The 27,655-nt window shown below is 54.2% G+C and overlaps 1 protein-coding gene across 3 annotated transcripts in view; it reads left to right on the top strand.

The window, feature by feature from the left end:
- The window catches only part of DPYSL5 (dihydropyrimidinase like 5), a 117,072-nt gene that overhangs the window by 83,680 nt on the left and 5,737 nt on the right, over nucleotides 1–27,655 (top strand). For 2 of the 3 annotated variants that reach the window (XM_054024441.1, XM_054024442.1), the window contains exon 12: nucleotides 14,425–14,593. The exons of the other annotated variant lie outside the window; for it this stretch is intronic. In XM_054024441.1, coding sequence (XP_053880416.1) covers nucleotides 14,425–14,593 — 169 coding nt within the window. The remainder of the gene's footprint in view (nucleotides 1–14,424; nucleotides 14,594–27,655) is intronic. 3 annotated transcript variants of the gene reach the window in all.

Genomic DNA, 27,655 nt, shown 5'->3' on the forward strand with positions numbered 1-27,655 from the left:
CACACCCAGGTTCAATTACAACTTAGATCTTACCCAAAATACACGCTAATAGCCAATTCTTATTAACTAAGGTAAAATTTATTAAAAAAGAAAAGAGAGAGAGTTGGTTAAAAGATCAATCTACAGACAGACTTGAATTCAATTCTTGAGGTTCAGATACATAGCAGAGATGAGCTTGTAGTTGCCAAAAGTCCTTTTAGAAATAGTCCAGAGGTTATAGTCCAATTTCCATATTCAGGGTGACTCCAGTCAGTGACTGGGGATCTCAATCCTTGTGGCTTAAGGTTTCCCCCTTTTGAAACCCAAAGCAGATCTGAGATGCAGCAGGATCGTGTCCCAGGGTTTTTATACATTTCCTGCAGCCTTTTGGCCTGAGAAAGCAATAGGCTTAACTCTCCTTCTCCCAAACATCCTGGCAATTAGCACAGGGTCATTTATCCATTAAACAGTTCAGATTCAGGTTACCACAACCTTCAAAGAGACATAGAGACAATAATACTATTTCACTCAAGTGTCTTCCTAAATGTTAATATTCCTTTTTTGATCTTTGAATCAAAGCTATAGCAATAGACAAGACTTGTTGTCTTACATCACAAGACCTGAGCAAACAGCTCCCCTTCTACCTCTAACAATGCCGGCTGCATTTCAAAGCTCTATTCATTTACAGATCTTCCTCACCAGTCTCTACAGTTCGGCCATGGGTCAGGTCAGTCGGTGAGGTAATTAACTCTTTCTGGCTCTGTCATCTTTCAATGAGATATTATATCACACTCATAACGTAACAATAGGCACCTATTATCCCCGACCCCCTGTCCCAATTTTTTACACTTGCTATCTGGTCACCCTACATCAGTGTGAGTCAATGACCTGTCCTCTTCATTATTTACCACTCCCCCAACATTTGTGTCATCTGCAAGCTTTATCAGTTGTGATTTTGTTTTCTTCCAGGTCGTCAATACAATGTTAAATAACGTAGGGCTGAGAGCTGATCCCTGCAGGACCCCACTAGAAACACCCCGTTCGATGATGACTCCCCATTTACAATTACATGTTGAGATCTATCAGTTAGCCAGCTTTGAATCCATTTACGGTGGGCCAGGTTTACTTTATAACATTCTAGTATTTTAATCACAATGTCATGAAGAACCATGTCAAATGCCTTACAGAAATCTGAGTATATTATATCAACACTGTTACCTTGAGCAACCAGACTTGAAATCTCATCAAAAATATATCAAGTTAGTTTGACAGGATCCATTTTCCATAAACCCATGTGTGACAAAGCGGGAATTTTCTGTAGTATTTTTGAAAGTCCTGCGTGTGCCTCGGTGTCACGGAGTATTGGGGGACTCAGGGCCCTGCACCCCCGGCTTCCTGCGATTCACCATGACTCTCAGCCAGCCAGTAAAGCAGAAGGTTTATTTGGATGACAGGAATACAGTCCAAGACAGGTCTTGCAGGCACAGACAACAGGGCCCCCCTCAGTTAGGTCCAGCTTGGGGTCCCAGGGCATCCCAGCCCACCCCCCTTTGGGGGGTCAGAGCCATCTCTGCCTCCCAGCCCTCTCTCCAGCCCGCTTCCCACACTCTGCCTTCAGCGACCCCTCCCACCGCCTTTGTTCAGTTTCCCGGGCCAAGGTGTCACCTGGCCTCCAACCCCCTCCTGGGCTCCCATGTCACACGCCCAGGCACTCGCCCTCGGGCAGTCCACCATCCCCCAATGCAGACTATCCCAGCCACACTCCCCTGTCAGCATTCACAGACCACAGTAAGAACAGGCCCAGTTCGTCACACTCGGTTTCTCCTATATTTTGCATGAATACCAGGCCGGAGGGAGGGCGAAAGGACAAAGTTTGTTCTCAGGATAGGCTGAGAGAGAGAGAGGTGGGTGTATGTTGCTGTGACTGGGGTTCCAGGGGGCCACACTGGAGTTACTCAATTAGAGTGAACTGCAAAGAATGGGTCAGACAATCCCCAAAGCTGGTGGATATTCCAATACTTAGATTTACCAAACCAGCCCCAAACAGCTTCTATAATACCTCACTGGTTACCCAGAAGCACCCAGCCTTAGGCCTCCGCCCAGACACCCAAGTCAAATACGATGAGGATCACTGAAAATCTTATTCCTCATATAAGGAAGTTCTACCAATCCCAAAGGATCAGACACATTACCACCCAAATTAATGAATATTCCAGATCTTACCCAACTACACGCTTACAGCCAATTCTGATTAACTAAACTAACAATTATTTTAAAAGAAGAGACACGGTATTGGTTAAAAAATCAGTATACATATAGACATGAGTACAGTTCTGAGATCAGATTCATAGTAGAGATGGTGAGCTTTGTAGTTGCAAAGAGTTCTTTCAAAATTGGTCCATAAATTATAGTCCAGTCTCCATATTCAGGGTGATCCAGATTAAGACTGGAGATCTCAGTCTTATGGCTTAAGCTTCCCCTGCTTGAAGCATCAAGCAGATCTGAGATAAAAAGGATCAGGATCGCAGCCATTCTTATACCATTCCAGGTCTTCTTTGACAGCTCGGAGTCCTTAGGCAAACAATAGACAATTATGGAGACTCCTAATAGACCTATTTCCTAAGCATCACCGGTAATTAGCTGTAACGATGCTGCCTCTGGCGGGACAAAACTGAGAGTATCAATTCAGGACAAATTGCTTAGAGCAGGGTGTGACGAAGTGGGAATGTTCTTAATGCTTTCTCTGAATACTGTGTGAGTGCCTCAGTTTCCCCTATGCAGTTCTTAAGTATCTAGGTGGCGGGATCAGGGTGTGATTGTTGCAGAGCCCTAGAGGGCAGGTGTGAGGCCATCTGCACAGACAATGGCTGACACCCTATCTCCTGGCAACTGATGGCCTGGGCCCCTCCCCTGCAAGAGCCATCTGAAGGTGTTGGAGAACAAAGAGATCAGGTGGCCTCCTGGCCGGGGAAAGAAACAAAGGCCAGAGGAAGGGCTGAAAAGTTTCAGTTTGGAGCTGGCTGGGGAAATGGAGGGGGCCCAGACAGGGCTCTGGCCTCCCTTCCCCCAAGATGGACCTGACTTAGGGGTCCTGTTCTCTGTACCTACAAGCTCAGTTTTGGACTGTGTTCCTGTCATTTAATAAACCTTAGGTTTTACTGGCTGGCTGAGGGTCATGTCTGCCTGCGGAGTTGGGGGGCAAGGCCCTCTGGCTTCCCCAGGAGCCCTCCTGGGCAGACTTGCTGCGGGAATCACACTGGGAGGCAGGGGATGCTGAATGCTCCGAGGTCAGACCCAGGAAGGGGAAGCTGTGTAAGCTCCTTGCCATGGAGACAGTCTGCTCACGGAGAGGAGGCTCACCCAGAGTCCAGACTGGCTTCGTAGGGAGCAGTTCCAGAGCATCGCCTGGTGCCTCCATGACCCAGGGCAGTTACAGCCCAAAGCTGGGCTTCCTTTACCATTAAGGCACCAAACCAGCCAAACAGAGAGGACTTCGGTCTCACCCCACTGGCTAACCATAAGTCACACAAACAATTCCCTTAGACACTCCAGTTTCCCAGTATCACCACCAGTGCCACTCGTTATGGGGACAAATGGTTATGAAAACCAATACCCCAGTAAAAGATAAAGGTTCTCCTGATCCCAAAGGACCAAGCCCCAGACCCAGGTCAATATACAAATCAGATCTTACCCACAAATCACGCTGTTGCCAAGCCTTTAGAATCTAAAATCTAAAGGTTTATTCAAAAAAAGAAAGAATTATAGATGAGAGCAAGAATTGGTTAAATGTAATCAATTCCATACAGTAATGGCAAAGTTCTTGGTTCAGGCTTGTAGCAGTGATAGAATAAACTGCAGGTTCAAATCAAGTCTCTGGAACATCCCCAGCTGGGATGGGTCATTCAGTCCTTTGTTCAGAGCTTCAGTTTGTAGCACAGAACAGAAGAACATAGCAAGGTTCCTCCAGAAGTAAGAAGCAGGATTGAAGACAAAATGGAGGGGTTTCCAGGGCCTTTTATATTATTTTTCTTGGGGGTGGGAAACCCCTTTGTTCTCCTGTGCAAAATCACAGCAACAAGATGGAGTTTGTAGCCACATGGGCAAGTCACATGTCCATGCATGACTCAGTTCTTTTACAGGAGGGGTTCTCAAACTGGGGGTCAGGACCCCTCATGTGGTCGCAAGGTCATTACATGGGGGGTCATGAGCTGTTAACCTCCACCCCACACCCCGCTTGCCTCCAGCATTTATAATGGTGTTAAATGTATTTAAAGGGTGTTTAATTTATTTGGGGGGGTCGCACTCAGAGGCTTGCAATGTGAAAGACGTTGCCAGTAAAAAAGTTTGAGACCCACTGTTTTACAGGGAGATCAGCCATTGCTCACATGCTACCTTGATTGTCCCAGGAAGACTTTTCATGTGGACTGGAGTCTCTCAAGGTCCATTGTTAGTTAACTGTTTCTTGATTGGGCAATTAACTTGCAAATTCCTTTCTCAAGAAGCTGCCCAAATTCTTCACTAATGCTACACATTGAGATACAAATACATAGGCAATATTCATAACTTCAACTTCAAAAATGATACACATGTACAGACAGCATAATCATAACCAGCAAATCATAACCTTTTTATAGACACTTCACTCGACAACCTTTGTACAATATTTGCTGGAAATATATAACAGGTTTCAGAGTGTTAGCCGTGTTAGTCTGTATCTGCAAAATACAACAAAAGAGGAATTCCACCAAGATTTCAACAATTTCGACCCCACCATCAACCTCAGCCTGGTCCAGTCCACAGAAGAGATTCACTTCCTAGACACTACAGTGCTAATAAGCGATGGTCACATAAACACCACCCTATACTTACCTACATGCCTCCAGCTTTTATCCAGACCACATCACATGATCCATTGTCTACAGCCAAGCTCTAAGATACAACCGCATTTGCTCCAATCCCTCAGACAGAGACAAACACCTACAGGATCTCTATCAAGCATTCTTAAAACTACAATACCCACCTGGTGAAGTGAAAAAACAGATTGACAGAGCCAGAAGGGTACCCAGAAGTCACCTACTACAAGACAGGCCCAACAGAGAAAGTAACAGAACGCCACTAGCCGTCACCTTCAGCCCCAACTAAAACCTCTCCAGCGCATCATCAAGGATCTACAACCTATCCTGAAGGACGATCCCTCGCTCTCACAGACCTTCGGGGACAGGCCAGTCCTCACTTACAGACAGCCCCCAAATCTGAAGCAAATACTCACCAGCAACCACACACCACACAACAAAAACATCAACCCAGGAATCAAACCCTGATGCCAACTCTGTCCACATATCTATTTAAGGGACAGCCTCATCGGACCTAACCACATCAGCCACACCATCAGGGGCTCGTTCATCTGCACATCTACCAATGTGATCTATGCCATCGTGTGCCAGCAATGCCCCTCTGCCATGTACATTGGCCAAACTGGACAGTCTCTATGCAAAAGAATAAATGGACACAAATCTGACATCAGGAATCATAACATTCAAAAACCAGTAGGAGAACACTTCAATCTCCCTGATCCCTCAATAACAGACCTGAAAGTGGCAATTCTTCAACAAACAATCTTCAAAAACAGACTACAATGTGAAACTGCAGAACTGGAATTAATTTGCAAACTGGACACCATCAGATTAGGCCTGAATAAAGACTGGGAGTGGTTGGTCATTACAAAACCTAAACCCAATTTCCCCAATACTAATTTCCCCCTTACTGTTACTCACACTTTCTTGTCAACTGTCTGAAATGGACCACTCTCATTACCACTTCAGAAGTTATTTTTCCTCCCTTGGTATCCTGCTGTCAATTGAATTGTCTCATTAGACTGACCTCACACTTGGTAAGGCAAATCACATATTTTCCTGTATTTATACCTGCTCCTGTATTTTCCACTCCATGCATCTGATGGAGTGGGTTCTAGCCCACGAAAGCTTATGTCCAAATATATAACAGTGGTTGCAACAATGATCTATACGGTCACAGTTCATGTCAATAATGTCACATTAGCTATACGGATTAACATAAGGCAATGGCCCGTTAGGGTTAGATATTGTCCTTATCTCTGCTGGCCGTAGATCTATTATTGTGTCCCTTTGCTTCCCTTATGAATTTTCTACAATTCCTAGTTTCTGATTTATAGTTATTACTATTAACTTCCCCTTTCTTCCATTTGTTATTTATATATTTTTATAGCTGCCTTCACTTCTCTAAACCAGTTCAGTTTTTGAATCAGTATGGCCTTCTTCAATTATGCAGTTGTGGCTTTTGGGGCATCTAATGAATTGTTCCTGAACAATTCCCAATCTTCATTTGCATTTTTATGACTCAGTTCTTCCTCCCAGCTGATTTGGTTCATAACTGTTTTCAGCTTCTGTGAAATTGGCCCTGTTAAAGCACCAAGTGTGTGTATTACCGGTCTGGACTTTAAAACTGCTTGCACTTTATAAATGTGATCAAGTCATGATCACTTGTACCTAAAGGTACCACTAATTTTTAGCTCTGTGATCAGTTCCCCTCTGGCTGTTAGGACAAGGTATAATACAGAATTCCCCTGTGTTGGCTGCAACACTTACTGAGTTAGAAAATTGTCCTCTGTACAGTTTAAATGTCCTAGGAATGTTTGAGCACTGGCAGCATGAGACCTGCAGCGTGTCACTCAGGTTGAAGGCCCCTGTCATCACACAGCTTTTTTCCCCACGTGTTGCATAGGGAGGCTGTCATCCAGTCCTTAACATGATTTGGTTAGAGCGGCCAGGTGCTCTGGCATGTGTGATCCCACAGGGCCCTCTCCACACGCCCTCCCTCAGCGGGACCCAGCAGGGAGCTGCTTGCCCAGTGGCAGTTCTCTGCCTACTGTCAGGCCACATTGCGCTGCTCCCTAGCCTGGTGAGTCCCCACCGGGAGCGGTTCTAGGCCTCCACCCTTCATGCTTTCACTGGCATAACTGGTTGGAAAACCGTTCCCAGAGAGTAGTTATCAGTGGTTCACAGTCCTGCTGGAAGGCCATAACGAGCGGGGCCCCGCAGGGATCGGTTCTGGGTCCGGTTCTGTTCAATATCTTCATCATGATTTAGAGACTGGCATACAGAGTACACTTATAAAGTTTGTGGATGATACCAAGCTGGGAGAGGTTGCAAGTGCTTTGGAGGGCAGGATTAAAATTCAAAATGATCTGGACAAACTGGAGAAATGGTCTGAGGTAACTAGGATGAAATTCAATAAGGACAAATGCAAAGTACTCCACTTAGGAAGGAACAATCAGTTGCACACATACAAAATGGGAAATGACTGTCTAGGAAGGAGTACTGCGGAAAGGGATCTGGGGGTCATAGTGGATCACAAGCTAAATATAGGTCAACAGTGCAACATTGTTGCAGAAAAAGCAGACATCATTCTGGGATGTATTAGCAGGAGTGTTGTAAGCAAGACACAAGAAGTAATTCTTCTGCTCTACTCCGCGCTGATTAGGCCTTTGGGTGCCACATTTCAGGAAGGATGTGGAAAAATTGGAGAAAGTTCAGAGAAGAGCAACAAAAATAATTGAAGGTCTAGAAAACGTGCATTATCTATGAGGGAAGATTGAGAAAATTGGGTTTGTTTAGTCTGAAGAAGAGAAGATTGAGAGGGTACGTGATAAGTTTTCAAGTACATAAAAGGTGGTTTCAAGGAGGAGGGAGAAAAATTGTTGTTCTTAACCTCTGGGGACAGGACAAGAAGCAATGGGCTTAAATTGCGGTAAGGGCGGTCTAGGTTGGACATTAGGAAAAAGTTCCTAACTGGCAGGGTGGTTAAGCATTGGAATAATTTGCCTCGGGAGGTGGTGGAATCTCCATCCTTGGGGATTTTTAAGAGCAGGTTGGACGAACACCTATCAGGGATGGTCTAGACAATACTTAGTCCTGCCCTGAGTGCAGGGGACGGGACTAGATGGCCTCTCGAGGTCCCTCCAGTCCTATGATTCTATGTGAGGCCAGTCAGGAGCGATGACTGAGTGCAGGCCTCATGGGGGCACCCTGGCTGGGCGATCACTCAGAGGTCGGTGAGCAGCTGGTTCCCCGTGGGCCCATCATGGCACAGGCGGGTCTGGGGGGGCGTGGAGGCGGCTGTGAAGGGAGCGAGCCTGGGGGGTCGCGGTCACTGATCTTGTCCTTTGCCCTGATGCTCTGCTCCAGCCCTGCTGTCCTTGCAGAGTGTCACTCCTGCTCCGTGTCTGCCCTCCCCTCCCCCCACCCCGGGGTATTCCTCTTTGGCTGCCTCTCAGCAGCCCCCTTGTACCCGCCCTCCCAGTGAGGGCAGCCCCCCTGGATCCTTTCACCCCCCGATTGCTTCCCTAGCGCCTCCCCCTCTCCTCTGGGGCCTGCACCCCCCCAGCCCTCTCCCTCCAGCTCCCCTGCTGGGAGTGGGTCCAGGGGCTGGCTTCCCCCCTAGCCACTGTGGATCCAGGAGCTGCCAGCCGCAGCCCTAGGGAGCTGCAACGTGGGGCTGGAAGGGACCTCGCGAGGGCACCATGTCCAGCCCCCCGCGCTGAGGCAGGGGTGGGTGAACCTGGGCCAGCCCTGACAGGGGTTTGGCCAACGTGGGATCCCACAGCCTCCCTCGGGAGCGGGTCCCCACCTTCACTCCCCAGCCGCTGGACAGGTCTTCCTAGGTGCTAACCTCAGTCTCCCTCCCATTGCTTCTCGTCCTACCTGCCGGGGATGTGGAGAACAAGTGATTTCCCCCCCCCCCCCCCATGTAGAACAGCCCTGAGCAGCTCTGCGGAGTGTTCTCAGGTCCCCCCTCAGCCCCTTCTCTCAACACCAAACAGGCCCCGGCTGTGTGACCCTGCCTCACAGGTCAGGTTTACTAAACCTTTTGTCGGTTCTGTTGCTCTCCTCTGAACTCCCCCCGGTTTGTCCACATCTCCGGGTGGCAGTCAGGAACAGACCCTGGGCTCCAGCTGAGACCCCCCCCCAGGGCCGAGCACAGCAGAACAGTGACTTTGGACACTCCAGTTCATACGCCTGGGACAGAGTGGGACTATTTTGATGGGCCCTGTGTGTGGCTCAGTTTCCCCACTGGGTGGCAAGGGAGCGGTTGCTCTCCGGGCAGGCTCAGAGAGACAGCTGGGGGTGTCACCGAGCTGTCTGGGCCTGGTCCCCAGAGCAGTGCAGATTCGAGATGACAACAGCAAATCCAATTGGCCAGACATCGAAACCGCCCCACCCTGGCCCCCGAGGCAGATGGATTTCCCCACTGCTCAGCAGGGAGGCCGGGCCATGGCCCCAGCTGGGGAACAGGGGCTGGGAGGTGCGAGGGGGGATAAGAGCTGGAGGCTGGCAGGAGTCGGGGGCAGGGCTCTCACCTGGAGTCTGACCAGGGTCGGACAGTGAGACAGACAGAACTTGAACCACGGGGGTCACTGCAGCTGAACTGGGCGCCGACTGCCCGGGCTGGGCTGGGCTGTAACCGTCAGTTCTCTGGGTCGCCCGAGGGGCTGCCTGGGCCGTGTGCCAGGTGACCAATAAACCCGCCTGGTTTGACAGCACTGGGTGAGTGTCCCTGCAGACGCTGGGCGAGGGGCACTGATCCCTGAGGAGAGGACACGTCTCCCCCAGGGCATAGGTGCGTTTCTTCTGCTCCCGCCGGTGGGTGCTCAACCCCCCTCTGCCCCGGCCAGCCCCGACTCCACCCCTGCCCCACCCCCATTCCAACCCTGCCCCTATTCCAACCCCTTCCCCAAATTCCTGCCCCAGACCCACATCCTCCCCAGAGCGCGCCACGTTCTCGCTTCTCCTCCTCCCTCCAAGCACACAGTTGTTTGGCAGCAGCAAGGCAGGAAGCGCTGGGAGGTAGGTGGAGGAGCAAGGATGCGGCGTGCTCAGAGGAGGAGGAGGAGGTGGGGCGCAGGGGGGGAGCTTGGCTGCCAGTGGGTGCAGAGCACCCACTAATTTTTCCCTGTAGGTGCTCCAGCCCCAGAGCACCCACGGAGTCGGTGCCTATGCCCCAGGGTCTGTCCCAGCTGGACTTGCTGCCCGGAGCTCCCAGGATGGAGCAGGGGGGCTGGAGCCCACAGGTCCAGTCTAAAGAGGGGGTGAAGCCATGTGGCTTACCTTGAAAGAAGAGTGGGACCTGTAGGAGGTCTGGCCCACTGAAGGGCTCCTCCCAGAGACCGTTCCAAGGCTGGGCCGTAGCCCGACCCTGTGGATCTGTGACAACACCCCAGAATATTAGCCTTTTTTGCAAGTGCATCACATTGGTGACTCATATTCAATTTGTGATCCACTGTAACCCACCAGACCCATTTTAGCAGTACTGCCACCTTGCCAGTTATTCTCCACTGGAGTTGGGCATTGGATTTTTACCTCCGAACTCAAGTATGTTGCACTTGTCTGTATTGAATTACAACTTGTTGAATTCAGACCAATTCTCCAATTTGTCAAGGGCATTTTGAATTCTGATCCTGCCGCCAAAGTGCTCACCACCCCTCCCAGCGTGGTGTCAGCTGCAGATGTTATAAGCCTCCTCTCCACTCCGTTATCCAAATCCATGAAAACATTGAACGGTGCCGGACCCAGGACAGACCTGGCAGGATCCCAGTAAATATGCCCTCCCAGTTGGACAGCGAACCATTGAAACTACTCCTTGAGTATGGTCTTTCAACCAGTGGTGCAGCCACCGTATGGTAGTTCCATCCAGACCACATTTCCCCAGTTTGCTTGTGAGAATGTGTCAAAAGCCTTACTAAATCAAGACATATCACGCCTACAGCTTCCCTCATCCACTAGGCTAATAACTGTGTCAGAGAAGGAAATTAGGTTGGTTTGGCAGGATTTGGTCTTGATAAATCCATGCTGGCTGGTCCTTATCACCTTCTTCTCCTCTAGGCGCTTACAAACTGATGGATGAATAATTTGTCCCAGTGTCTGTCCAAGTATTGAAGTGAGGCTGACTGGTCTGTATTTCCCTGGGTCCTCCTTGTTCCCCTTTTTAAAGACAGGTCCCTGTGTTTCCCCTTCTCCAGTTCTCTGGGACCTCACCCGTCTCCAGGAATTCTCAAAGATAATTGCTAACGGTCCTGAGATCGTTTCCGCCAGTTCCTTAGTACCCCAGCTTGAGTTTCATCAGGCCTTGCTCACTTGACTACATCTAACGTCTCTAACTAGTCTTTAGCTGTTCGCTCCCTATTTCAGCTTGTTTTCCTTCCCCTTTGGGGTTTGTATTGGTTGTGTTGAGGATCTGGTCACCATTAACCTTTTAGTGACGACGGAAGCAAAGTAGGCATGAACCACCTCAGCCTTTTGATGATGTCAGTTATTAACTCTCCTTCCTCTTGCTCTTAATGTATCTCGAGACCCTCTTCTTACTGTTTTTTGTGTCCCTTGCTAGGTGTAACTCGGGGCCTTCGCCCCTACACGCTGGTGCCGTTCTCTTGTACTCCTCCTCAGCAATTCGTCCCTCTTTCCACTTCCCTAGGATTCCCCACTCGCCTGCGGCAGCCTGTGGTTCCAGGGCAGTGGCATCCCCTTGGCAGCAGGGGGTGGAGTGGGGTGGGGAGGGACCTGCCTGAGGCCACCCAGAGCCAGGGTTGGACCCAGAGTTCTGGTTCCCAGCCCGCTGCTGTGGTCGCTGGTGCTTGCTGCTGTCTGCGCATGATCCTTGCATGGCACTAGGGGGCATCGCTTGCCTGCATGGGGCTGGTCTTTAACGCCTGCGGTTACTTGCTTATAGGGGTGTGGGGAGGGGGTTGCACTGGAGAGACTGGGCAGGGGGTGGAATCTGCTTTGCATTGGTGCAGTGAGGTGGCGTGCCAGCAGGGGGCGGCGTGTTGCAGGCCTTAGGGGGACACACTCTGCTCTCTCTTGGCCTGGGGTTTATCAAGTGCAGTGCCCCAACTCTGTGCTCCCTTCAGGTGGGGGTCGTCCCCCCCAGCTGCCCCCTGTGGCACCAGCTCACAGCTTGGGGCATCACTTGGCCTCTGCCTGCCGGGGGGCCTGCTCCTGAGGGAGACACAGCAGCCAGCCATGCCCGACAGTGCCCCTCGACCAGAGCATGACGCCAGCTGTTGTACCCAGGGTGCAGCTCTGCCAGCCACAGCCAGGCCTGAGTGGGGAGGAAGGGGGGCTGCAATAGCAGAGACCCTGCCCCGCACTGCACCCCTTCCCCATACTGTACCCCCTACCCCCGCACTGCACCCCTTCCCCATGCTGTACCCCTGCACTGCCCTCTTCCCCATGCTGTACCCCCTACCTCCACACTGCACCCCTTCCCCATACTGTACCCCCTACCCCCGCACTGCACCCCTTCCCCATGCTGTACCCCTGCACTGCCCTCTTCCCCATGCTGTACCCCCTAGCCCCACACTGCACCCCTTCCCCATTCTGTACCTCCTACCCCTGCACTGCACCCCTTCCCCATACTGTACCCCCTAGCCCCACACTGCACCCCTTCCCCATTCTGTACCTCCTACCCCTGCACTGCACCCCTTCCCCATGCAGTACACCCGCACTGCACCCCTTCCCCATACTGTACCCCCTACTCCCACACTGCACCCCTTCCCCATGCTGTACCCCTGCACTGCCCTCTTCCCCATGCTGTACCCCCTACCTCCACACTGCCCTCTTCCCCATGCAGTACCCCCAGACTGCATCCCTTCCCCATGCTGTACCCTCTACCCCCTCACTGCACCCCTTCCCCATGCTGTACCCTCTACCCCCGCACTGCACCCCTTCCCCATGCAGTACCCCCGCACTGCACCCCTACCCCCATGCTTCACACTTTCCTCAAGCCGTATCCCCGCACTGCACCCCTATCCCATGCTGCACTCCCTGCCCCACACTGAACTGCTTCAGTGCTGTATCCCCACTCCTCTCTGCACCCCATCCCCATGCTGTACCCCCTGCCCCATGCTGCACCCCTTCCCCACACTGCACCCCTTCCTCATGCAGTCCCCCTTACCCTTTCCCCTGTACTGCACCCCTTCTCCATGCTGTACCCGCACACTGCACCTCCTCCCTGTGCAGTCCCCCCCTTCCCCTGCACCCCATTCTGTGCCCCCTTCCCCAACCCACACTGCACCCATTCCCCACATTGTATCCCCTACCCCACGCTGCACCCCCATCCCTATGCTGTCCCCCTACCCAACACTGCATCACCACCCCCAGGCTGTACCCTCCTCCCCCCTCCTCTAGCCCTTGGTGTCTCATAAGAACGTCCAGACTGGGACAGACCAAGGGTCCATCTAGCCCAGTGTCCTGTCTGCCGACAGTGGCCAGTGCCAGGGGCCCCAGAGGGAATGAACAGAACAGGGAATCGTCCAGTGATCCAGCCCCTGTCGCCCACTCCCAGCTCCTGGCAAACAGAGGCTAGGGACACCGTCCCTGCCCAGCCTGGCTAATAGGGCCTTTACTGGACTTTCAGGGCACCAGTGGATGATGCCTCTGGAAGTTCAGTATCCCAGCTGGGGAAGCTGCAGTGATGGGGCTGGAGTGTCCTGAGAAACCCAGCCTCCTTCCCCCGCTTTCAGCTGAGTTCTCCCCCGAGCTGACCCCCAGGGCAGGGGCAGGGGCGGGGAGCAAGCTCAGTCACAGCCCAGCCCCATATTGGGCAGGGATCCCATCTCCGCCCCGCTCCACGGCCGGGCCACAGATCATCCAGGCTCCCCAGCCTGGTACCCTACCTCTCAAGGGCAGAATCGGTCCCGGTGGGGCAAAGCCCTCAGGCAGCCACTAGACTGCTGGCTGCTGTCCCCCAGGGCCAGACACAGCGGGTAGCCTAAGGTCCAATCTGGTGGTGCCAGGCCGGCCACGGGGATTGGGCAGCGTAGAGACAGGGCGGGGCCGGCCACGGGGATTGGGCAGCGTAGGGACGGGGCGGGGCCGGCCACGGGGCTCGGGCAGCATAGGGACGGGGCGGGGCCGGCCACGGGGCTCGGGCAGCGTAGGGACGGGGCGGGGCCGGCCACGGGGCTCGGGCAGTGTAGGGGCGGGGCTGGCTACAGGGCGCTGCCTGATCCCCGTGGCCGGCCATGGGGATCAGGCAGCGTAGGGACAGGGCGGGGCTGGCTACGGGGCTCAGGCAGCATAGGGGCGGGGCAGGCCACAGGGCTCGGGCAGCGTAGGGACGGGGTGGGACTGGCCACAGGGATCGGACAGCATAGGGATGGGGCGGGGCCGGCCACGGGGATTGGGCAGCGTAGTGACGGGGCAGGGCCGGCCACGGGGATCGGGCAGCGTAGGGACGGGTCGGGGCCGGCCACGGGGCTCGAGCAGCGTAGGGACGGGGCGGGGCCGGCCATGGGGCTCGGGCAGCATAGGGACGCAGCAGGGCAGGCCGTGCGGCTCAGGTCCCGCCCAGGGAGCTCTGCTCTAACTGTGCGGCCGGCGCTCATGGGTGTTTCTTTTCTCCCTCCATTAGAGTTTAAAGCTTAGGGGCGTGGAGCGCACCCCCTACCTGGGGGACGTGGCTGTGGTGGTGCATGCTGGGAAAAAGGAGACGGGGACTCCACTTGCAGATACCCCCACCCGACCTGCCACTCGACACGGGGGCATGAGGGACCTTCACGAGTCTGGCTTCAGCCTATCCGGTAAGAGCGGGGCCGGAGCATGTGCTAGCGCCCCCTGGAGGGGGGACCCCAGCGAGAGCCCTACCCCCTGTCTGAGCGAGGGGGGGCTGGCTGGCCGAGAGCAGGGCAGGGCAGAGCATGTGGGCCTCTTGTTCCAGGTCTGGCTGCCGGTCGCTGTGTCGACGTCACAGACAGGCGCCCGGCAGCGTTGGTTGACCGTGCTCGCAGCCCTGGCGGGGGATCTCTCAGGCAGGGACACAGCGTGGGGGACACGTGCCAGGCCCTGCGTGGGCTGCCCCAGTCTAGGGTGCTCCGGCAGGCTCTCCCCACCCGCCCCAGCTCCCTGTTCTACCAGCCCGCAAGTGGCATGTGGATGAGACGCTCCCTGCTGCCCCCTATGCCGAGCTCGCTGCCTAGCCGGACACACACTACGAGCACTACAGCACCGCCATGCAGACGTTAGCCCTGCTGCGCAGATGGGGAAACGGAGGCAGCGTGTTGATTTGTACTGTGGGAGCGCCCATGGGTCCCAACCAGGACCTGTGGCCCCTCGCCCTGGGTGCTGCAGACATGCCCCTGCCCTGCAGAGCTTCTGGGCAGTGCCTGAGGTCAGCTCTCCTGGTCTAGGCAGAGCAGGAGAAGCCAGGAGTCCTGGCTCCCAGCTCTCGTTCTGAGCCAGCCTGGCAGTGCTGCTATTCCTGTGTGCCGTCCGTTCCATGCCCGGTTCCCGTGGCAGAGGCTGGCAGGCGTGGGTTGGCGGGAGTGTCCATGGGTGGTGTGGCAAAGCGAGCGCTGGGCAATCAGTCAGGGACTTGGCCATTGTTTGGCGTAGCCTGGCAGGGATTTCCCTACACCCGTCCCCAGCGGGGGTGTAACCCCCCCAGAATCTCCCCAACATCCCCCCAGTGGTCAACTAGTTACATGCAGTGATGTCAATTTTGTCATTGGTTGGAAATTTGAATTGAAATTGAAACGTTAATACACATTTTAAAAGCAGATACAGTGTGTGATCAAATACTTGTACCTGGAAAAGTCTAGTATTTACAAAGTCCAGCTTCCTCACACAGCTGTTGTTTTCCTGACAATGTCGGCACATTGGTTTCCGCAAGGTTGGCCAATCTTATCATTTCAAATGATGATTTGTAAGCAAGGCGTGACTGAGCTCTCCCCTGACAGCTGGTGGTGAGCCAGGGGAGGGGGGAAAGGCTTCAGGACCAGACTGTATTGACATGAACTCACCTACTCTGCCAAGGTATCCAGCAGACAGAGCTGTGCTGCCCATGTGATCAATTTTGGCTGGTGCTGGGTTACAAATCACTTTAGTACTGAATGCAGGGGGAGTGAAATGTTGTTCTCCTCATTGTATGAGTAAAGGGCAGCAGAACTGTGCTTAGCCTGACTGAATGAAGGGGTCACCCTCAATGCTTAATTTTTGCCAGGGCTGAGCCCTGGCAGTTCACAGCCCCGGGCACCTCCACGCACGGCAGTTCACAGCCCCGGGCACCTCCAGGCTTGGCAGTTCACAGCCCCGGGCACCTCCACGCACGGCAGTTCACAGCCCTGGGCACCTCCACGCACGGCAGTTCACGGCCCCGGGCACCTCCAGGCTCGGCAGTTCACGGCCCCGGGCACCTCCAGGCTCGGCAGTTCACGGCCCCGGGCACCTCCAGGCTCGGCAGTTCACGGCCCCGGGCACCTCCAGGCACGGCAGTTCACGGCCCCGGGCACCTCCAGGCTCGGCAGTTCATAGCCCCGGGCACCTTCAGGCTCGGCAGTTCACAGCCCCGGGCACCTCCAGGCTCGGCAGTTCACAGCCCCGGGCACCTCCACGCACGGCAGTTCACAGCCCCGGGCACCTCCAGGCTCGGCAGTTCACAGCCCCGGGCACCTCCAGGCTCGGCAGTTCACAGCCCCGGGCACCTCCAGGCTCGGCAGTTCACAGCCCCGGGCACCTCCAGGCATGGCAGTTCACAGCCCCGGGCACCTCCAGGCTCGGCAGTTCACAGCCCCGGGCACCTCCAGGCTCGGCAGTTCACAGCCCTGGACTTGCCACATCAGTTATGAAAGTAAAAAACTTGCTTGAGCCCTGGCACCTCCTTCATTACAAATTAAGCCCTGGTCCCCCTCAACTGAACTGTACTTGCTAAGCAAGGGGTTTGGATGGCAGATCCCAGTGGAGGGCGGGGGGCAGGGACAGGACAGGGGGTTTGCATGGTGGTGTGGGCTGTGCGTAAGAGTCACAGGCACTATTTGACCTGCCCCTCTACCCTGTTTAAAAATAGAGCTTATCATAGAATCATAGAATATCAGAGTTGGAAGGGACCTCAGGAGGTATCTAGTCCAACCCCCTGCTCAAAGCAGGACCAATCCCAACTAAATCATCCCAGCCAGGGCTTTGTCAAGCCTGACCTTAAAAACCTCTAAGGAAGGAGACTCCACCACCTCCCCAGGTAACCCATTCCAGTGCTTCACCACCCTCCTAGTGAAATAGTGTTTCCTAATATCCAACCTAGACCTCCCCCACTGAAATTTGAGACCATTGCTCCTTGTTCTGTCATCTGGTACCACTGAGAACAGCCGAGCTCCATCCTCTTTGGAACCCCCCTTCAGGTAGTTGAAAGCAGCTATCAAATCCCACCTCATTCTTCTCTTCTGCAGACTAAACAATCCCAGTTCCCTCAGCCTCTCCTCATAAGTCATGTGCTCCAGACCCTTAATCATTTTCGTTGCCCTCCACTGGACTCTCTCTTATTAGGCTCCATTGAGAGTCTTTTTTGTTTTGTTAAGTGGTCACTAGAGCTGAAATCACTGACAATCAGGCCTAGTCTTAGACCTACTGCAGGACAGTGTTTCTGTGGAAGGGACGGCCCAGCCTGCACTCGCTGTGAGCTTCCCCCACTGAGAGCTGAAATCACTGAGAGCTGGTGGAACCTCAAGAGACCGACTCGCAGAGGTCACCGTGGCAGGTGGCAGCAGAAGGTGAGAGCGCAGGGCCATTGGCAATGGAGTGGTGGAGTGAATGGCGGCATGACGAACAGCAGCAGCTGGAGAAACGAGCAAGGTACCTTCTCCCGCGCACCCCTCCTCCCCCACGGTGGGAGGTGAACTCATGCGAAAGCACCTCTGAACTCTTGGTCTTCACTGGCCAAGGCCAACAACTCTGAGTGGGGTGCGGTGGAGGAGAAGGGAGGGGCACGTTAAAGGGCTACGTTTTAGTGACTTTGCTCCCCCGGCTCCTCATTGTTTTTGTGGATACAGACTAACACGGCTACCCATCTGATACTTCAAATTACTGCAACCATTATTATTGGCTTTGGAAAGTATTTACCGAGATGGGGCGGATTTAAGTAGTGAGGCTGGTGAACTACTTTTGCTACTAAGTTCAGAGAATACAATCACCATTCTCTCTCTTGTAAGTCTACTGTTGAAACCACTTGGGTCAGTAAACAATGCCATCCAGGCATCTGCTAGAACAGTAGTAGATCTCTGTCCAGCAATGGAAGTACACTTGGATCAATCAGAGAGAGATTCATTGAAAAAGTACTGGAAGAAGCAAAGACTTCAGTTCAGAAGTGACTTTTATTGACTCCTTAAATGAAGAGGACAAAAAGTGTTTAAGACAGCTGAAAAAGTAAAGTACACTAACTTGATTCTTATATCTCTACAACAACTACTTCTGGATTCTATCAACCTCTACGTAGCTTTTACAGATGCCTGTCTTATAAAACACCGACAGTTGAGTGGAATGAAGCGTTGCCAGCAATGGGGCTGCCATGTGATCAGGACAGACTAGAGAATTTGAACACAGAGTGGAATATCATATGATGAACAAATGTAGATTTGACTTCAACTTCTTCTTTATCATCACTAGTGGTCTGACCCATTTTTGTGCTGTGTTTCCTGGGCTGAAAGAAGTAGGAATTCATCTCTTTCTACTCCCAGTCACAACAGCTACCGTTGGGCGTTCTTTTTCCTCATTGAAGAGAATTTTGTGTTCTGAAAGAAGTCGCCTTCTGCCTGATCATGAGCATGTCATGAAGAACTGGAAGTACCGGACACATGAGAAGCCACCCAAGATGAACGCACTGCATTCGAGAAGCTCATTAACAGAGTTGTGCAAAATTACAACAAGAAAGCAAGAAGGATGTAGATGTCGTGCTTCAGAGTAGGCTTGTGTTGCCAACTTTAATTTGTGTGATGATTTAAAAACATGAGTTAAATGGAATGAAATGGTCGTGAAACATTTTTCAGTTTGTTACCGTGGTGCCATACAGCCCCCCTTCGCCCTCACGGTCTCACCCCTCATCGGCCCTGACCCCTCCCCCCCGCAATTTCAATTCCTGGGGAAAGCACTGCCTGGTTAGGATACGCTGGGCTTTGGCCCAGGGCCCAACGAATCTCCAAGTTTAAAATGTGCTCTGGAGAGCTTTAAGGGTTGGAGAACACCGAGAGTAGGTGAAGCACAGTCACACGCTGAAAGAAACGGAAACAATGCGGTGAAGGAAGAAGAATGGCCCTTGGAGGGGACGGCTCAGCTCAGAGGTGAGGGGATCAAACAGCCGAGGCCAGTGAAGCTGACAGGCTCTGGTTACAAATAATGGCCGATGAGGGTTGGTAATGAAGTGAAGCTGGCTGGCGTTTGGGTAACAAGAAAACAGCGTTATCTGAGGACGGGGCCAAGCTGCTGTCCTGAGGCGAAAGCAAGAGCTGGAAGCTGAAGAAAAAGCCCACCAGAGACCGAAGGAAACGGCCACATTTCAACGCCAAGTCCTGGGAGAACCAAAGAATCTGCACCGACTGGGCTAGAGTTTATAAAGAGCCTGAGCTCTGGGGAGTTTCTGTGTGTGATAGGCCCAAGATTCCTGCAGGAATCGCTGGTGCATCTGTGAGAATGGAAATGGTGAAAAGCGCAAGCCCCACGGGAAAAGGAATCACTGCACCACAGTTTAAGAGAGTGACGGGTGTAAGAGTAAAACTAGCCCCGCGTAGAAAAACTCTGACCCGTGGGGGAAACCCAGTGTGGGGGGCCCAAGTTCTCCAAACCATAGAAATACCCCAAACCCCACAATACATTCTAATGGGCTTACTCGGAATACAGAGGCTAACCAGATATGCCCCAGCACAGTCATCTGGTGTCCCACGGCAGTCCCTGCAAATGTTACTGCTACCGCCTTGATCTCAGATACGTTTGGGGAAGGAATTAGCCTCAAGGAACGGGCCTGGCAGGGGGCTGCAGCAGGAAGAGGGAGCAGGTTCTCCTGGGCCTAGACGCTAGCAGGATCCATGATGCGCGAGCAGTTCCAGGGCAAGCCCAGCCACTGTGGGGTAAGCAGGCTGCACCCAGCGAGGGCAGGAAGGAAACACCGCTGCCGGGCACAGCGATCTCACGTCTGGAGGGCTGGCAAAGCCCCCACAGGGGCACGCAGAGGCTTTTTACACCACTAACAATTCCACTGGTGTGACTCAGCCATCGCTCCTCTGAGTCAATGGGCCAGATCCCCAGCTGGCATCAATCAGCCATCGCTCCTCTGAGTCAATGGGCCAGATCCCCAGCTGGCATCAATCAGCCATCGCTCCTCTGAGTCAATGGGCCAGATCCCCAGCTGGCATCAATCAGCCATCACTCCTCTGAGTCAATGGGCCAGATCCCCAGCTGGCATCAATCAGCCATCACTCCTCTGAGTCAATGGGCCAGATCCCCAGCTGGCATCAATCAGCCATTGCTCTGCTGAGTCAATGGGCCAGATCCCCAGCTGGCATCAATCAGCCATCGCTCCTCTGAGTCAATGGGCCAGATCCCCAGCTGGCATCAATCAGCCATCACTCCTCTGAGTCAATGGGCCAGATCCCCAGCTGGCATCAATCAGCCATCGCTCCTCTGAGTCAATGGGCCAGATCCCCAGCTGGCATCAATCAGCCATCGCTCCTCTGAGTCAATGGGCCAGATCCCCAGCTGGCATCAATCAGCCATCGCTCCTCTGAGTCAATGGGCCAGATCCCCAGCTGGCATCAATCAGCCATCGCTCCTCTGAGTCAATGGGCCAGATCCCCAGCTGGCATCAATCAGCCATCGCTCCTCTGAGTCAATGGGCCAGATCCCCAGCTGGCATCAATCAGCCATCGCTCCTCTGAGTCAATGGGCCAGATCCCCAGCTGGCATCAATCAGCCATCGCTCCTCTGAGTCAATGGGCCAGATCCCCAGCTGGCATCAATCAGCCATCGCTCCTCTGAGTCAATGGGCCAGATCCCCAGCTGGCATCAATCAGCCATCGCTCCTCTGAGTCAATGGGCCAGATCCCCAGCTGGCATCAATCAGCCATCGCTCCTCTGAGTCAATGGGCCAGATCCCCAGCTGGCATCAATCAGCCATCGCTCCTCTGAGTCAATGGGCCAGATCCCCAGCTGGCATCAATCAGCCATCGCTCCGCTGAGTCAATGGGCCAGATCCCCAGCTGGCATCAATCAGCCATCGCTCCTCTGAGTCAATGGGCCAGATCCCCAGCTGGCATCAATCAGCCATCGCTCCTCTGAGTCAATGGGCCAGATCCCCAGCTGGCATCAATCAGCCATCGCTCCTCTGAGTCAATGGGCCAGATCCCCAGCTGGCATCAATCAGCCATCGCTCCTCTGAGTCAATGGGCCAGATCCCCAGCTGGCATCAATCAGCCATCGCTCCTCTGAGTCAATGGGCCAGATCCCCAGCTGGCATCAATCAGCCATCGCTCCGCTGAGTCAATGGGCCAGATCCCCATCTGGCATCAATCAGCCATCGCTCCTCTGAGTCAATGGGCCAGATCCCCAGCTGGCATCAATCAGCCATCGCTCCTCTGAGTCAATGGGCCAGATCCCCAGCTGGCATCAATCAGCCATCGCTCCGCTGAGTCAATGGGCCAGATCCCCAGCTGGCATCAATCAGCCATCGCTCCTCTGAGTCAATGGGCCAGATCCCCAGCTGGCATCAATCAGCCATCGCTCCTCTGAGTCAATGGGCCAGATCCCCAGCTGGCATCAATCAGCCATCGCTCCTCTGAGTCAATGGGCCAGATCCCCAGCTGGCATCAATCAGCCATCGCTCCTCTGAGTCAATGGGCCAGATCCCCAGCTGGCATCAATCAGCCATCGCTCCTCTGAGTCAATGGGCCAGATCCCCAGCTGGCATCAATCAGCCATCGCTCCTCTGAGTCAATGGGCCAGATCCCCAGCTGGCATCAATCAGCCATCGCTCTGCTGAGTCAATGGGCCAGATCCCCAGCTGGCATCAATCAGCCATCGCTCCTCTGAGTCAATGGGCCAGATCCCCAGCTGGCATCAATCAGCCATCGCTCCTCTGAGTCAATGGGCCAGATCCCCAGCTGGCATCAATCAGCCATCGCTCCTCTGAGTCAATGGGCCAGATCCCCAGCTGGCATCAATCAGCCATCGCTCCTCTGAGTCAATGGGCCAGATCCCCAGCTGGCATCAATCAGCCATCGCTCCTCTGAGTCAATGGGCCAGATCCCCAGCTGGCATCAATCAGCCATCGCTCCTCTGAGTCAATGGGCCAGATCCCCAGCTGGCATCAATCAGCCATCGCTCTGCTGAGTCAATGGGCCAGATCCCCAGCTGGCATCAATCAGCCATCGCTCTGCTGAGTCAATGGGCCAGATCCCCAGCTGGCATCAATCAGCCATCGCTCCGCTGAGTCAATGGGCCAGATCCCCAGCTGGCATCAATCAGCCATCGCTCCTCTGAGTCAATGGGCCAGATCCCCAGCTGGCATCAATCAGCCATCGCTCCTCTGAGTCAATGGGCCAGATCCCCAGCTGGCATCAATCAGCCATCGCTCCTCTGAGTCAATAGGCCAGATCCCCAGCTGGCATCAATCAGCCATTGCTCTGCTGAGTCAATGGGCCAGATCCTAGCTGGTATGAATTGGCCATGGCTCTATTGCCTTGGCCCCACGATGGGCCTGGCCTATGTCTGCAGCTCCCGCTCTCAGTGCCCTGACAAGATCATAAACAGGGATGCATAAATTGAGGAATCTTGAGGAGTGGTCTGTGACGGTGCTGCCCGCGGGAGCCAGCTGAGGTCACTCAATCAGGTGAACTGCAAACAGACCGGGGCAGACAAACCCCAAACGTTGGTGGATATTCCAATGCTTAGATTTACCAACCAGCACAAAATAGCTTCTATAGGACCTCACTGGTTACTCAGAGTCCAAACAACGCAGTTCCCTTAAAGTGCCCAGCCTCAGGCCTCCGGCCAGACACACCTGTCAGATATGATGATTGTCACGGAGTATTGGGGGACTCAGGGCCCTGCACCCCCGGCTTCCTGCGATTCACCATGACTCTCAGCCAGCCAGTAAAGCAGAAGGTTTATTTGGATGACAGGAATACAGTCCAAGACAGGTCTTGCAGGCACAGACAACAGGGACCCCCTCAGTTAGGTCCATCTTGGGGTCCCCGGGCATCCCAGCCCAGCCCCCCTTGGGAGGTCAGAGCCCTCTCTGCCTCCCAGCCCTCTCTCCCTGCCTGCTTCCAGCACACTGCCTTCAGCGACCCCTCCCACAGCCTTTGTTCAGTTTCTCGGGCTAAGGAGTCGCCTCGCCTTCAACCCCTTCCTGGGTTCTCATGTTACACACTCAGGTATGCGCCCTCGGGCGCCCTCGGGCAGATCCCATCCTCCACCACAGTGAGAACAGGCCCAGTTCGTCACATCTCTCCCCCCTTCGAGACCGAACTGAGCAGGGTCACTTTAGCCAGTGACCCGGGGAAGTTCGAACCTACCCCCGTTCCCATGGATGCCCCCGCATCCCTCCCATTCCTTGGTGAGAATTACACCAGGCCCCTCCAGTTTCACGCTCCCCCTTAGGTTGGGGGTGCTTGATGGCACTCGCAGTTCGCATGTGGGAAGGTTTATGCGGCCTGCGCCCTTTTCCCACCCCCATACCTCTGGGGCTCCAACTGGGCTGTGGTCTTCTCCCAGCGCTCCAGTCTGGAGGTCTGCGCTTTGGGCTCTCTTGGTTTAGAGCCGCCCTTTTTACCTTGGCCACCCTCCGAAAAGGCTCCTCTATGCTGGGCAAGGGTCCTAAAGCTGTTTTCCCCTTGTCCCGGGCCTTCCTCCCCCTCTGACAGGGGTCACAGGATCCGCAGTACTGTCGGACAGTAACAAAGACCCCAGGCCAGTAAAAGCTCCGTAGCAGCCTCTGCTGGGTACGCCAGGTTCCCTGGTGCCCTGAGAGGGGAATGTCATGGGCCCGGCACAGCAGCTGGCGGCGATACTTCTGGGGTACCACCAGCTGCCTCCTGATCCCCCCTGACTCCATTTTCCCTGGGGGAGCCCATTCTCGATACAGGAACCTTTTCCGGCCACCTCGTCCCATTGTCTGTACCGCACTGAGGTCGGCCAGGTCCCTTATCTTCCGCAAGGAGGGATCTCTCTGCAACTCGGCCTGGAACTCAGCAGCTGGGACAGGGATGGCCACCTGCTCTTTCTCGCCGGCTGGGTATGAAGCTGCAGCCTCCCTGAGCCGTGTCCCTGGATGTTCCCTCCCCACCAGGTTAGGGTCCTGCGCCTCAGGCAAGGCACCCTCCCCAAGGCCAGGGCGCAGGGCCCCTCGCCGGCTCTGACCGCGGGTCACAACTAAGGCGGTCTGGGGGCTGCTTGGCCAGTCCTCTAGGTCCCCCCCCCATCAACACCTCAGTGGGCAAATGGTGGTGCACTCCCACGTCCTTGGGGCCCTCCTTGGCCCCCCATTTCAGGTGTACCCTCGCTACCGGAACCTTGAATGGGGTCCCGCCCACCCCGGTCAGGGTCAGGAAGGTGTTGGGCACCACCCGATCTGGGGCCACCACCTCGGGCCGGGCCAGTGTCACCTCTGCGCCCGTGTCCCAGTAACCATAAACTTTCTTCCCATCCACCTCCAGGGGAACAAGGCACTCGCTCCGCAGGGACAGCCCCGCGCCAACCCTGTAAACGGAGAACTTTGAATCCGGAGCATCTGGCCCCCCAGAGAAGCTGGCCTGGGGCTCTCCTCCCACCTTAGCAGGTGGTACTCTGCCAGCCCCCCTTCCCTGGGAATGCTGCCTCTCGCCGGGCTGGGTCTCTACCCAGTCAACCCTCTGTGGGTTCGGCCTGCTCAGTCTGTCCCTGAGCCTGGGGCACTGGGCCCGTATGTGGCCCTTTTGGCCACAGTGGTAGCAGCCCATGTCCCATGGGTCCCCTTGAGTAGGTCGGATGGTCCTGATGCCAGCAGCTCCCCTCTGATGGGGTTTTTCGGTATTTTCCCACGGGGAGGTCCCATGGTGACTCTCTCTCTGCGTTGTGGTGGGATTGCTCCTTTGGGACTCCTCCCTTTTATCTCCTCACCGGCTCTTTACGAACTCATCGGCCAGCCGGCCTGCCTGTCGCGGGTTCTCTGGCTTTCTGTCCACCAACCACAGCCTCAGGTCAGATGGGCACCACTCATACAGTTGCTCCAGTACCAGCAGTTTGACCAGGTCCTCCTTCGTCTGGGCCCCATCAGCCCACTTGCTGGCGTATCTTTCCATGCTGACGGCTAGTTGCAGATATGAGATCTCAGGGGTTTTATCTTGACTCCGGAACCTTTCCCGGTACATCTCAGGAGTCAGCCCAAACTCACGTAGCAGGGCCTTTTTGAATAGTTCGTAGTCCCCTTTCTCTGCCTCTTCCAGTTGGCGGTACAATGCCACGGCTTTGGGGTCCAGTAAGGGGGTAAGGACCCGGAGTCTGTCCGCGGGATCAACCCGGTGCAGCTCGCAGGCCGTCTCAAAGGCCTCCAGGAAGTCATCCATGTCCTCCCCCTCCTTGTATGGGGCCATGATGCACTTATCAAAGCTCCGTGCAGTCCTGGGTCCCCCCTCACTCACCGCAGCCGGGGGTTCGCTGCCCTTCAATCTCGCCAGTTCCAGGTCATGCTGACGCTGTCTCTCTTCATGCTGTCTCTGTCTCTCATTCTCCTGTCGTTCATGCTGTCTCTGTTGTTCACGATCCTCCAGCTCTCTCAGTTTTAGCTCTTTCTCCCATTCCAGCCAATTCCGCTCCACGGATGCCGAACGTCGCCGGGAGGATCCTCTGCTGGCCGGCGAGCTTCGCCGGGAGGGTCCCCTGCTGGCCGGGGGGGCCACGGCGCCTTCGGTATTTGCTGGGCTCCTCCCCACCCTTCCCCTAGGCATAGGAAGGAGGGGTCTCGGGAAGCCCTCAGCAGCCGGCTGACCACTCCCAGCTGGGACAGACACTGGGGCCTGCGCTGCATTTGCCAGGCTGCTTCCCTGAGACACAGGGATCAGTTCATTCGCGCGATCTTCCTCCTCCAGCCGGGCAATGAGCTGTGCTTTGGTGAGCCTCCCAATGCGCAGCCGCCTCTGCTTGCACAGCTCCACCAGGTCGCTCTTAAGCCGCTTGGCATACATCTTCCTGCTGGCCACTCACCGGCCTGTGTGCTCACAGCTCCCCACAGTTCCCAGGGGGACCCCTAGTGTGCCAGCCCTTCTCGAGGTCACCGCCTCTCTGCCAGGGTCGAGCTGCAGACTCCTCCGCCCCTGGGACCACTCGCTGCGATCCCCCCGGGAGACCCTGTTACTGCAAAAGTCCTTCTCGCTGGTCACACACTCCCAGGGGTAATAACCGTCTCTCTCCCACTCTTCAGCAGGCCTGGTCCCCGTCAATCCCCCTTCGTTTTACTGCTCCCCAGTCACTTACTGCAGGAAGCGCCGTCCACGGGGTGCAGTAGATCCCGCCGCTGCCACCAGTTGTCACGGAGTATTGGGGGACTCAGGGCCCTGCACCCCCGGCTTCCTGCGATTCACCATGACTCTCAGCCAGCCAGTAAAGCAGAAGGTTTATTTGGATGACAGGAATACAGTCCAAGACAGGTCTTGCAGGCACAGACAACAGGGACCCCCTCAGTTAGGTCCATCTTGGGGTCCCCGGGCATCCCAGCCCAGCCCCCCTTGGGAGGTCAGAGCCCTCTCTGCCTCCCAGCCCTCTCTCCCTGCCTGCTTCCAGCACACTGCCTTCAGCGACCCCTCCCACAGCCTTTGTTCAGTTTCCCGGGCTAAGGAGTCGCCTCACCTTCAACCCCTTCCTGGGTTCTCATGTTACACACTCAGGTATGCGCCCTCGGGCAGATCCCATCCTCCACCACAGTGAGAACAGGCCCAGTTCGTCACAATGATGATTACTGAAAATCTTATCTCATCATAGAAAAGAAAAGGTTCTTCCAACCCCAAAGGATCAGTCACACACCCAGGTTCAATTACAACTTAGATCTTATCCAAAATACATGTTAATAGCCAATTCTTATTAACTAAGCTAAAATTTATTAAAAAGAAAAGAGAGTTGGTTAAAAGATCAATCTACAGACAGACTTGAATTCAATTCTTGAGGTTCAGACCAGACAAGCTCATAGCAGAGATGAGCTTGTAGTTGCCAAAAGTCCTTTTAGAAAGAGTCCAGAGGTTATAGTCCAATGTCCATATTCAAGGTGGCTCCAGTCAGTGACTGGGGATCTCAATCCTTGTGGCTTAAGGTTTCCCCCTCTTGAAACCCAAAGCAGATCTGAGATGAAGCAGGATCGTGTCCCAGGGTTCTTATACATTTCCTGCAGCCTTTTGACCTGAGAAAACAATAGGCTTAACTCTCCTTCTCCCAAACATCCTGGCAATTAGCACAGGGTAATTTATCCATTAAACAGTTCTGATACAGGTTACCCCAACCTTCAAAGAGACATAGAGACAATAATACTATTTCACTCAAGTGTCTTCCTAAATGTTACTATTCCCTTTTTGATCTTTGAATTAAAACTACAGCAATAGACAAGACTTGTTTGCTTACATCACAAGACCTGAGCAAACATCTACCTTTGAGATCTCTAACAATGCAGACTTCCATTTCCAAGCTCTGTTCATTTACAGATCTTCCTAACCAGTCCTTAAGGTTCACCCATGGGTCAGGTCAGTCTGAGTTAATTAACTCTTTCTGGCCCTGTCACCTTTCAATGAAATATTATATTATACTCAGAACGTCACAGGGTCGAGAGGGTTCTTTTGCCTTTGGCACTGGTGCGACCACTGCTGGAA

Source organism: Malaclemys terrapin, chromosome 3, assembly GCF_027887155.1.
Source record: "Malaclemys terrapin pileata isolate rMalTer1 chromosome 3, rMalTer1.hap1, whole genome shotgun sequence".
Classification (NCBI taxonomy): domain Eukaryota; kingdom Metazoa; phylum Chordata; order Testudines; family Emydidae; genus Malaclemys; species Malaclemys terrapin.